Consider the following 13,031-nt stretch of genomic DNA (forward strand, 5'->3'; position numbering starts at 1 on the left):
TTCTGACTGCCCATTTGTTTGAGGATGAAATGACGAAGAGAATTTGAGCATTGGTGCCCATATTCTCAAACAAGCCTCTCCAGAACAAACTTGTCATGCGTGGATCACGGTCGCTAACAATCGACTGTGGCATGCCATGATACTTGAAAATATTGCTCATAAACAAGCGTGCCGTCTGACCTGGTTTTATCTTCTTCCTGACAGGAATAAAATGAGCCTGCTTGCTAAATCTGTAAATAATGGTCCAAATACCATCGTTTCCTGTCTGCGTTCTCGGAAGATCAGAGATAAAATCCATAGCAATACTTTCCCATGGTTTATCTGGAATAGGTAATGGTTGCAATAACCCTGGTGCCTTTTGCCTGTCAAACTTGACCCTTGACCTTCTGGCAAATTAGGCATTCTCGCACAAAGGCATCTACATCTCTTCTCAATGTAAGCCAGTAGAAGAATGTCTCAACCGCTTTAACTGTAGCATCAATACCACGATGCCCTGCATACGGTGGGACATGACTCTCTTCCATAACTTTGCGTCGCAATGGCTTTGTGACACACAATCTGCCATGCATCATCATGAACCCATCTTTGAGAAGATAGTGTTAATGATGTTGTCCATGCATTAGCTGCTCGAAGACCCTTGCAAAATCTTCATCATTTTCATATTGTTCCCTCATATCATCAAGTGCATGATGATAAGGAATCGACACAGCTGAAATTTGTGGCTTCCTTGACAAGGCATCAGCCACAACGTTCTTCTTGCCTTCCACATGCACAATCTGAAAATGGAACATGGACAAGATATTTGCCCATCGCATATGCTTCTCAGATAACTTTGTCTGTGTCAAGAAGTATCGCAAGGTCTGATGGTCCGTTTGGACAACGAAATCTGCACCTAGCAGGTAGTGTTTCCAACTTAAGAGCCCATGAATCACAGCCAATAACTCTTTCTCATAGACCTGCATGGTCATCTCTGGCCCTTGCAAAATTCTGCTCTCATAGGCTACTACCCTGCCATCTTGCATTAGCACTGCACCAATGCTACTACCACAGGCATCACACTGGACCACAAATGACTTCCTAAGATCTGGCAACACAATGACTGGATCTGAAGCCATCTTTTCCTTTAAGAGATTAAAAGCTGAAATCTCTTTCTGTGTCCATCTAAAGGTGACTGCTTTCTTTTGAAGAGCATGTAAAGGTGAAGCAATCTCAGCGAAATTTCGGATAAACCTTCTGTAATAGGAGCATAGTCCCAAGAAACTTCGTACATCGTGCACCGTCTTTAAATCTGGCCATGACTTGATCGCTTCAACTTTTGCAGGATCCATTCTGACACCATCCTTTGAGACAATGTGTCCCAGAAAGTGAATCTCTTCCAGAAAAAATTCACTTTTCTTTGCATTGATGAGCAACCTATGACTGCGTGGCTCTTCGAACATAATGGCCAAGTGATGCCTATGCTCCTCTTCATTCTTTGAGTAGACTATCATGTCATCAAAGAATGTACCAACAAACTGCTGGTGTGGACGAGAAATTATGTCCATCATCCTATTGAACGTAGCAGGAGCATTTGTGAGACCAAAGGGCATCACTAAAAATTCATAAAGGCCAAACGTTGTTCTAAAAGCAGTCTTGTGCACATCCTCTGATCTAATGCGGATCTGATGGTACCCACTCTTTAGATCTATCCTGCTAAACATAGCTGCTCCTTCTCATTTGTCCATAATATCATCAATTCTAGGTATAGGGAACCTATTCTTGATGGTATTCTTGTTCAGTGCACGGTAATCAATGCACATACGCCATGAGCCATCCTTTTTCTGCACCAACTGTTGCTAATTGGACTATTTTCTTATTTCTAATGATTAATCTCTTTTTTAGGATATTTTATTATGTGCACTAAGAATTGTTAAAAGATTGTAGCTATAGGAACTGCCATCAAGAACGGACAAACTCTGATGTGTCATTTGATGGGTGACGGTAAACATCGCGAAGGAGTTTCCGTAAGTTCGGTGGAAAGGGCCGGGTTACGAGTGCCCCTGATGCGTCACATGATGGGTGATGGGTGCATCAGTAAGGGGGCATCCCGTAGGCTAAGGAGGAAATCCGAACTGAGTAAGAAAATACGCGTAAGAACGCAAGCACAAGAATAAAGATGGGTTCAATGAAGCTTTTTACGAAAAGCAGGAACGATCGCGGGAGGACAGATGTTTTCCCGCGAGGAGTCTGTGTCTGCATTGCATCTGTGTCGTGTCCTGCACCCGGGGATGCCTGGAATGTGTCTGTGTAGCATTGTTTTCACTAACTGAGTGAGTTTTTAAAGTTTGAACAGGTTCACACTTTATTTTATTAAAGTGGCCGGTCACTTTTAAGTGACCAAGCTTTTATTAATAAAATAAAGCAAGCAAGGCTCTTTAAAAAAAAAGCCAGCGCTAAAACCTACGCAAGGGGGGTGATTTGCGATCTCTCTCTCTCTCCTCTCTCTAGAAAGCGCCAGCTTCAACGATTTTCTCTCTCCTCTCTCTAGGAGCGCCCAATTCTGCTTTTGGCTGCTATTCCCGCCAGGTGTCAGACCCTATAAAAGGGTAGCCAACGTTTCAGTTTCAGAGAAGCGGGGAGCAGCAGGAAGTACTAGCGCTGGGATTCTGGAGTAGAGCCTGGCGACAGAATTTGCAAGTGTTCGCATGACGACTGAGTACGGAGGTCGATTCTCCAAGTAAGGAGCGAAAGGTATACAGTGTTGATACGCATTGAGAATTGTTGCTTTGTGTGGTTTGTTTTGCAGGAACCTCCCGTCTTACAGGAAAGTACGGCTTTACGCCTAAGTCCCTTACGGGAAAGTACGGCCTCGCGCCTAAGTCCCTTACAGGAAGGAACGGCCTTGTGCCCAAGCCCTTTACGGGAAAGCACGACCTTCGGGTCTAAGATTACAGAACGGAGGGGTTTCCTCGGGTTCTCGTGCTTGTATAAGAATTCTCCCTGAATAAAAGAATACTCTTAACCGGGGGGGAACAACCCATCTTCTGGTCCCCAATACTGTGTCGATCTTCTCCCTTCTCTCATGTTTGCAAAGTATTATAATTTTCAGATTTTCTAAGTGCTCGTGTACGCTCCCGTTTTGTGACACCAACAACACTGGAGAACAGAATGGGGATGAACTGGGCTGAATCAGCCCCTTTTCTAACAGCTCTTGTACTTGGCCCATTATCTCTTTCTGTTGAGCCGCACTAACCTTGTACGGAGGCTTATTTGGTGGGCTACTGCCTGGCACCAAATCTATAGCATGGTCCTCGGGTCTCTTTGACGGTAATTGAGACGGTAATGAATCGGAAAAACAGTCACTATACTGTTGTAAAAACATTGACCTTTCTTTATCTAGCACATATAAATTTGATTCATCACATTCTGACACTTCACGTGCAAAAACCAAGTACGCAGAAAGATGCTTTTTCATTACAGAAGTAATAGCAGAAGTTGATACAGTGGGAATAGACTCCCCTTTAAGCTTTACATCCAGAATGTGAGTCTTTCCCCTGCTCTGTATAGTGATCTTTTTGTTGTAGGCATCCATGATTCCCTGTACACGAAACAACCAAGGAATACCTAGCAACACATCACATCCGTCCAGTGGCATGATGTAAAATTCTTCAGCATCTACATAGGACTGAATATGTAGACGCAACTTTCCAATGATGGGTGTCACAGCCTCTGTATGGCCAGGACATGCCAAACCTGCCTCTGCTGTATACCCCATCTCTTCAGGTCTGATTCCCAACTTTGAAGCCAATTCTGGAGAAATGAAGTTGGCTTTGGCACCTGAATCAAAGAAGATAAGCACTGTTTGATCCCTGACCTTTCCCCATGCTCTGCAAAGCTCACTTGCATCTGAATTTGGCTTGTCGCCCACCATATCTGGCACTAGACCAGCCATGGGCTTCTTTCCTTTCTTGTCCTCCTTGTCTTCAGAATCAGCTGGCCTTTTCTTGGTAGGACAATTGTAACCAATGTGGCCAGTCTGCTCACAGATGAAGCATTTGTTCTCCGACTTGCGAGGAAAACGTCTTTTCCATTTCTTCGTTGGTCCCTTTTTTGATTCAGCCGTAGCTTTGTCTTTCCCTGCGTTGGCTGGCTCCTGAGTCACTTTACGAACCTCCTTGGAAACATACTTCTTCGCTGAATTTTTCTTGGCTGATCCTTCCTTGACGCCAGTATTGAATTCACAATCTTCTCCCTTGAGCAAACCATTGCCAGTGTTTGCTACCTCGATGAGCTCCGTCAAAGTAGTGACTTTGGTCTTCGTGCAATATTTTCTCAATCCTTTGGGTAGGCCACAACAGTATTTTTCAATCTGTTCTGTCAATGGCACAAACCTATAGCAAGTTACTGGAAGTAGAGCTTTCCAAAACTTCCAATTGTAGTCATCCAGATTCTTGCAAGTGGCAACATTAAGCTGGTGCCATTCTGTCATGACATCTGCTTCAAAGTCATCAGATAACCATGCTGCTACAAAAATCTGCTTGAAGTAAATCCATGTGGACGGAGCTTGCCCTTGAAGCAATAAAGTTGTCCACCATTGTCCCGCATTCCCTGTCAAGAAAGTGGCTGCCTTGCGGACCTTTGAAGCCTCTGTAAAGTTTCCCCCTGCATAGGCCTCGTCAAACTGCTGGAGGAATGAGAGAGCCTTCTTCTTGTCATCAAACCCTGTAAAGGTCGTGAAAGTCACACCTTTGCCACCTTCTTTGTACGGAGTTGGCCTCTTCAGCGGCGTTAAATTGTCATATGGAAGTGACTGAAACATGGGAACACTGTTAGGGTTCATTTGTGTTCCCTGACCGCAATTAAGTTGACCTGGAAATGCCATATTTGGCTGCTGATTTGTAATTCCAGCCATACCAAAATTTGGTTGTGGCATCCCAAATTGGCCCTGAGTGCTTTGAAACCCTGGTAGCATGCCCGTGACACCATACATGGGGTTGGGCATCATCGTTTGAGCACCCCCAAACACTGTTCCTGGCATGTAAAACTGATTTCCAGGTGCATGACCAGCCATGCTCTGGAATACCGATCCACCTCCAAAATAGCTAGGGTGTACTGAAGGTGGTGGGAAGACTTGTTGCATAGCCTGTAGGTTGCTTCCCTGCCCATTAGAACCAGCTACAGGCTGCTGAAAAGTGGCTGGCTGAGCTGATACAGCTTGAAAGACTGGCATCTCAGCCACCTGTTCTTGCACCTTAGGCACAGGTTGTGGAGACTGCATGTTCTCTGTCAAGTGTACAGGTGTTTCCATTGACTATGCAGTATGAATCACCTATGCTCGAGCCTTAACAAGCTTTTGAATATGATCCAGTGACCCAACTTGCTGAGACGGAACAGGAGGTTGTAGAAAGGCTAAAAACCTCGGGTTCTGCATTACTTGTGTGAACATAGCCACAGCAGTAGCCAACTGGGTCCTGAATATATCATCATCCGTCTGTGGTGGTCTTGAAGACTCACCCACTTCATGTGTCTGTTGACCCTGTGAAGAAGAAACCTCTTCAGTCACATCATCTGGTCTGTCAGCCATAATTGCAATTCCCTGTGTCTGGTCTATGATCCCCTCTGTCTTCAAGCCCAAACTGACCAAGGCTCACTTCTATGGGAAAAAGTGATTTAATCCCGTCGATGGAACCATGTAACCGGCCTGTTCAATCCAAAAAGGGCGGTAGAAACTTAAACCTTATTTGCTTTCACCCATTTAATTTGTCATCCACTTTACCTGTACTTTCAAGACACAACAAAGGGGAGAGGGATACAGGCTGCTAGATTGCACCTGTATGAGTAGACCGACACCAGATTGGCCCCTAACTTAGGCGCCCCTTTCGGTATTTCTTTATTGTTCAAAAGAGGGAATAAACGCTGTGGTTCCCTACAAGCTGCCCCGCACAAACTTGGCTGAATTTCAATTGTTCCGGCCCGATTTCGACAACATAGCTGTACTAGGACCCTTCACAGTCAGTATTCCCACGCATTGACTGACTTTCCCGACGCATACGGGCACTTTGCAAAACCTGGCGAGAATCTGCAGCACGCTGAATTCTCTGTTTTCAGCCCCGAAAATGCGCCAGATCACCTCTACAACGGTCCCCTCGCGTCCCCGAACCTCCTAGGGGTATTAGGGACCATTTAGGGCCAAAACCCTAAACCTGCAAAAATACACAGCAGGCTGTAATTTACTGTTTTGGGCTCCGTTTCGCGTGCCGGTCGCATCCGTAGCAAGTCCTCGAGCTCCCGCACCTGTAGGGCTACTTGCCCTTTGAATCGGACGAGATTTCTGGCGTGAAACCTCTCCGAATTCACCTGTACCTGCGGGGGGATTAGCCGCTAGCTAATCCAGTACCTGTGCAAGACGCTCTTGCCTCGGCAATCGAGCATGAACCCACACAACTGTACATTGGTCAAATGAAAAGCCCACTAGAGGGGCATAACATACTGCCATAGGGGAGAGAGAGGGTAGTGCGTAGCGTGCAGGGCATCACTCCTGGCACCGCACTGTACATAGGAGAAAAGCAAGCACTCCATAGCTCTTAACCTGTGACAAAATCTGAAAATGAGCCTCTCCCAGCTTAAAATTCAGCGCCACTTCTCCATGCATGAGGAAAGTGCAACAGAATGTGCCACTTGGCGCATTTACAAGCATTTTCCCGTTTCGGGGTTGCCGCCTAAAAATCTCCCAACCGGTTGCCCAGTTGACTTCACGACAAAGTAAGAAAATGTTCTCCTTGTCATTCCGGAGGTAATGACGCAAACACATTTTCATGTCCCAAAATAGCAGTTCCCTAAATTTTAGGAGATGCTGCCATTGTATCTTTCTAGGTCATCTGACCCCCTTTGTACACTGCAGCCACACCCAGAACTGAAATGTAGCCTCTGTAGCAAAGGATTCCACTTTGGCTAGTCAATGATCCCACTTTGGCTAACCATAGTCCTTGTCCAACCTTAGTGCTCTCTTGCCCTCAGGCCTGGACTCCCTCTGGACAGTTCCACACTAGCTATGCAATGCAGGGCAGTTAGATTTCCTTAGGGGTGTTTCCAAAAAGTGAAAGTAAATAAATAATAAGAAAGAAATCAACAAAAAGGATAGATAGTAGTCACACGCTGGTGACACCGCGCCTTGAGCTTGTCTTGGAAATCAGCCCAATCGAAGGAAAGGGGCGTGAAATCGTCGGCTGCCTCTAGGTGCGTGGCTAGTTGTGCCTCTTGCCATGCATGGTACCAATTGATGGCATCACCGCTACATAGCTGCCGTCAAAACTTTGCTATTTCCCGTCTTCTTAGTTGTCGCAAAATAAGCATTAAATTGATGCAACCAAGAATGAATAACTGTAGCATCCATCTTACCGTCATACTTACTGAAAGTCAACTTCTCTGTGACTGGATGGTTGGAATCCGCGTCGTGACTTGCGCCACTTAATGAACTCCCACGATCTTTGGGTGGTTCGGTCTTCGAGGCTAGCACATGGGAAATAAATTCTTGAGTGCGTAGCTCCCTTTGAGCTTCACGTTCGGCGTCCCTTTCTGCTTTTCGTTCATTTCGTTCATCGCGCTCGCGTTCGAAAGCAAGGCGATTGGCTTCTTGTTGTGCCAACGTAACTCGATTCGCTTCTAAAGTAAGGCAAGTCGCTTCTTGTTGTTGTAGTGCGTTTCTTTCATTTCGTTCCATCGTAATGCGAGTCGTTTTTTGTTGTGCCAGCATCATGTCCATCATTGACTTGACCATCATCTGCATAGGAGTTAGAACAACTCGTGGTGTAGATGGCGAAGGGGGAGGGTTGGAAAAATCTCCTAGTGGGGAGAATCCTTCGTCGCCTGTCTCATGCTCATCACATGTATGCGAAGTATCCATTCCGCTTCGGGTGACGACCATGCACTAGGATCTTTGGTTCTTAAGTTCACGAGGAACTTGGGTTCTTGAGGGTCTTGGTTCTTGGGTTCTTGAGGTTCTTGAGGTGTTCTTTCGCTTGCAAATCACGTTGGAGAAGGATCTTCTCTTCACCCGAGTTCTACTCCTTTCCACGGGCGCACCCCTTGGCGGCCTTGCGCTCACACCAAGGTTGCTATTTCCCACCTCACGTCGATTGGCCGGCTGCTAAGTGCACAGTCCGCTCTCAATGAGTGAAAAGAGACACAAGGGGAGGCTGGACAAGCCCTTCTTTCTTGGGATTCCTGTCACTCTTCAACAAAACACGATTAGGAATCGACACGCCCAAGTAAACTTGGATTCGTGCGACCGCAACAAGCTCTTGTGGTTCTTTCCTTGAGTAATGCAGAACACTTCCAAAGCTCTGATACCAATGTAAGGTGCAGCGGAATGAATGTTGTATTTTCTCAAGATTAGTGATCTTTATTGCTCAAGGTTCCTTTTAGTTCTTAGGGAAGGAGAGAGCCTTCCGTCTTATGGAGAGTGCTATGATCACGAACAAAGTGAGTGGATATAGTGCTTGCAAGTGAATGAGACTGAGAGAAGGAGAGAAAAGAGATACGACACCCGGGGTCTACGCCGATGACGACGGTGATGATAACGACGACTCAGGGCTGAAATCTGTGGTCTTCTACCTGCTTTTCAGGGCTGTTTTGGTGGCTGAAAATGACTGTTTTACTGCTGTCTTTATGGCTGAAAATGATTGGTTTTGTCAGGGGTCCTATGGTGATGAAAAACGCTGAGATACCTGCTCTATCTAGCTGCGTTTTTAGGGCTGTTTGCACCTGCTGTTATGCTTGCTAAAAATGCTGCCATGGCTGTGGGTTCCATGCTGAAAACGCTACACAAAACGCTGGAATTGCAGATTGGCTAGCGATCCCAAAAACGTTAATGACTAGGAGTGTCAAAAGCGGGGGAAAACGCCAAGGGAGGACACTTGATGGCGATGGCCTGCTGTGGAAGGAAAACGCCAGGGAGAGGAAGTGGATGGCGATCCCAAAAAACGCTAGGGCTGAAGTGAAGGGGCCTCACCAAGCGAGCTTGACGAGGTTCTTGCTGAGAGAGGGAGGGAGCACCTGTTGCTTGGGGAAGCCTGCTGTGCCCTTTGCTCATCTGCCCTATTGTGCTAACTTGGGTTTGCTTATATATTAACTTACCCAATTTGCCCTACTGAGTACCCAACAAAAGTCACTTAATAAATAAGTGAAAAATGTTAAAAATGGGAAAAAATAGGATAAAGTCACTTGAAAAATCTCCAAACTGACTCTGATGGAATCTGATGGAAATGCTTGCTTATGCAGTGTGCAACCAGAGGATATGCATCTACACTGAGTGATTGGGCATGCACGGTCTACGAATAGACTCACAAAAGTGCCAGATCACTTCTAATCTAAACTGATTTGACTGACGGGAACCCTGTTATGGTGTAGCTTATCCACGGACACATAGGGTTGGGATGTGTCACGTGACACTGTCACTCTTCAAAAACACAATTAGGAATCGACACGCCCAAGTGGACTTGGGTTACGTGCGACCGCAACAAGCAAAAAATTTGTGGTTCCTATGGTTCTTTCCTTGAGTGATACAGAACCCTACCAAAGCTTCAATACCGATGTAAGGTGCAGCGGAAGTGAGTGTTGAACTTTGCTCAAGATGAGTGCTCCGAACTGTGCTCAAGGGTTCCTTTTACTTACGGAAGGGACAGCCTTCCGTTCCTTTAGTGAGAGAGTACAATGGACACAAACAAGTGGAGAACACTGTGAATGAAGGTACATGAGACTAAGAGATAGAGAGAGAAGAATACGACACCAGAATGTTATCAAACCCTCCTCCGAAGGCCCCACTCTCTATGGCGAGAGCGGTCTACTATTGATTGCACACATCTCTACAATGCTTTGGACTTGCCGATGATGTCCACGACAATGAGGACGACGACGAGACGGGCTGAAATCTGAAATGCTAAGGACTGAAATTTGCAAATCTTTATCTGCTGAATTCTGACTCTATGTCGATGACGACGAATCAACGACAACGCGCTGAAAACGCAGATGCTGAAATCTGCGTTTTCCAGGCTGAAACTGCAAACTTCGATGGATCTGACCGTGCAGTGAGGATCTGCTGTGGGAAGGTGAGATCTGCAAGGTTCGGAACTTGTTCTGCGGAAACTGACTGCTGAAAACTGAAAACGCTGGTGCTTCTTGGGGTTCCGTCGCGGTGAATCTGCAAAACGCTAGGGCTGCTGCCTGATCCAAAAACGCTAGGGCTGAATCTGTCTTCCGTTGCAAAAACGCTAGGGTTCCTGCTGTCTTGCTGTCGCCAAGTGGATCTGCAATGCAAAAACGCTGGAGGCTCTGCAAGACTAAAAACGCTGGTTGTTCTTGGGGCTGAAAACGCTAGGAGTTCCGCCGGGGGGGTCTTGCTGAGAAGGTGCCTGATGAACACAAGGTTCCTGCCGCCTCTTCTGCCGGAAAGTGCTAGCGCTAGGTTTCTTTATATACATGCTTGGCTAATTTGCCCTACCCAATTCCCAACAAAAGTCACTTAAAATAATAAGTGAAAAATGTCAAAAATAGGAAAAATAGGTCTATGCACTGTAAAAATGCTCTTGATGGGTTCTGATAGAAATCTGACGATCATGCGGTGTGCAACCAGAGGATATGCATCTACTCTAAGTGTTTGGACATGCACGGACTGCGAACAGATTCACAAAAGTGACAGATCACTTCCTAATCTAACTGAACTGAACCCATGTCATGAAGTAGCTTGTCCACGTACACATAGAATTAGATGTGCACGTGACAACAGTATACTTCAAATGACTTTTGCAAGTCCGGCAAAGTCAACACTGGTCCAATAATCAATTTTTCTTTAAGCGTCTAAAAGGCAGTCATCTCTGTCAGTCCCCACGAGAAAGGGGGACTCCTTTCTGTGTCAATATGTGCAAAGGAGAAACTACCTCTGCAAACTTTCGAATGAACTGTCGGTAGTAAGAACACAAGCCCAAGAAGCTTCTAACTTCATGAACATTCTTCAGATTTGGCCAGTCACGTGTAGTCTCAATCTTAGCGGGTGCTACCGGATGGTGGCTATGGTTAGGTGGTTCATTCGAGGCGTGTTTGTAGGTGGTCCGTGTAGCCGGGAGATCCACTCCACGAGTTCATTTCAAGCAATCTGGGAGAACATTGGCACACGGTTGCAATTCTCATCCTCGTTCCACCTGCAGATAGACGGAAAATCTGAGATAGCCAATTCACTGGTTTTGGATTTATTGAAGTCTTATATTTCAGATCAGAAGCAACTCCCATTATCAACAATGCTTTGGTCCCAAAACATGTTTAGTTCTTAGAAGAGAGGAGAGAAGATCCTAAACTTAGAAGCACACAAAATATTTGAAGTTTTTGAAGAGTTCCATTGCAGTCACATTACCCAGTGTGGCAATAATTTATCATGTGTATCAACCTTTGCATGCTTAGTTAGTGGCTCCCATTTCTACTTTGATTGCCACACTAAAAAAGTGTGGTAGAAGTCTTACGTCTAGGAAATACAGATGGTGCAAATAAGTGTTGAAACTAAATGCAAATGAAAATAAAACCAGAAGATGCAAATGAAAATAAACCAGAAGCGCCCAATCAATGAAAACCACTTCCATATCACGCAAAAGGTTAAACAGAGAAAAAGCCAAGACATACCTATCACTCAAGAAAAAGCGCCCGAGTGTTCCCAGAAGTGTCCTCGCTAAGAGACCAGGATGCACAAAATACACAACTTCTAACCGTTGCCTAACATCTGTTGGTAAAGTTTCATAGAACCACCTAAGATTAAACACCCCAGGATTGTTGTCTTTCCTTGATACTTTTGAATGAAAGTAGACAACACAAAACTGCTCAGTGGGAATTTCTTTGAAGATCTTGTGTTGAATGAATTCTTTCAAGCGTACGTTATCCACAATTGGAGCTGAAAAACAACCGCCATATTACCCACATCATGACTATCCTTGACCAAAAAAAATCAGGTTACTTTGAGGGAAACTTCCAGCATAGATGTGGATGACACAAAACATTCCATGCATTTTCCATAAATGCCATACATATATACACATAGACAACACAAGGCAAAGCAAAACAGGTCACAAAAGTGTGTCAACTGTTCTGCAAGCTGACTTTTGACAGGACATATCCAACTCTGCATTCCTCTCAACTCTCGTCAAGATGCATCAAAACAAAAATTGTGTGATTTTGACAAAATGCTTCATGTAAAAGCATATGTACAGCTTCGTATTCTCTTAAAATGCAAGATATTTGAAGAGCCCAACCACCCTCGGCTGTAGGTGGGTGGGGGTGTGTGTGTGTGTGAGAGAGAGAGAGATTTGACAAAAGAGAAGGGGCAATAATACCTGGAAGATGCTTGCCCACAATTCTGAGAATCCGCCTGCCCGCTTTGTCGAAGCCCTGTGGGTTGAAAAATTGGAGCTCTTCCAAATCCTCGAAGCTCCCTTCTGTACTCTCCATACGAGTCCCGCCACTCGACGCGTATGGTCAGTGTTGGCAACTAATCATTTTCTGAACTGGCAAAACCTCGTCACTATATGGCACGTCTCTGGCCAGGGGGTATCTAGGGCCCAAAGTTGGGGGCGCGAGGCGGCTTTAATATCGGCCGTCGGATCGTGCAGTGAACTAGGGGTGAACTCGGGTAAAAATGGCGCTCTGAGTTCACTTTTAGTTCACCCGCCTCACGGGGTGTGGGTCAAACCTGGGACGTCTCGATTGTCACACGAATGCCTTACCACCACACTAACGCGCGTCGCTGTCCATGTTGAGATGGCACATGATCATACCTTAGTTTAGGCGCCCCTAGTTCACCCCCAGTTCACCCACCTCTAGCTTAGCCTCCCTAGTTCATCGTTAGTTCACCCTTAGTTCACCCCCAGTTCAATGCGTGATCCGAGAGTTGAGATTAAGGAAGTCTCACGTTCCCAAATTTGGGCCCTAGATCCCCTCTGACCCAGAGCCGTGCCATATAGTGACAAGGCTGGCAAAAGCTATAAAGTTGTCGCTAACTAATGCCCTTATAGCCG

General features: G+C 45.7%; 1 protein-coding gene across 1 annotated transcript in view; it reads right to left on the reverse strand.

The window, feature by feature from the left end:
• The window catches only part of LOC147440863 (uncharacterized), a 63,370-nt gene extending 50,812 nt beyond the window's left edge, over positions 1 to 12,558 (reverse strand). Inside the window, exons 1-2 of the mRNA XM_086482667.1 lie at positions 12,351 to 12,558; positions 11,647 to 11,911 (exon numbers count right to left, since the gene is read on the reverse strand). Of these exons, the coding sequence (XP_086338793.1) occupies positions 11,647 to 11,911; positions 12,351 to 12,465 (380 nt within the window). The 5' untranslated portion in view covers positions 12,466 to 12,558. The remainder of the gene's footprint in view (positions 1 to 11,646; positions 11,912 to 12,350) is intronic.
• Positions 12,559 to 13,031: the final 473 nt, after the last annotated feature.

This window comes from Adiantum capillus-veneris, chromosome 15, assembly GCF_014529385.1.
Source record: "Adiantum capillus-veneris isolate H3 chromosome 15, ASM1452938v2, whole genome shotgun sequence".
Classification (NCBI taxonomy): domain Eukaryota; kingdom Viridiplantae; phylum Streptophyta; class Polypodiopsida; order Polypodiales; family Pteridaceae; genus Adiantum; species Adiantum capillus-veneris.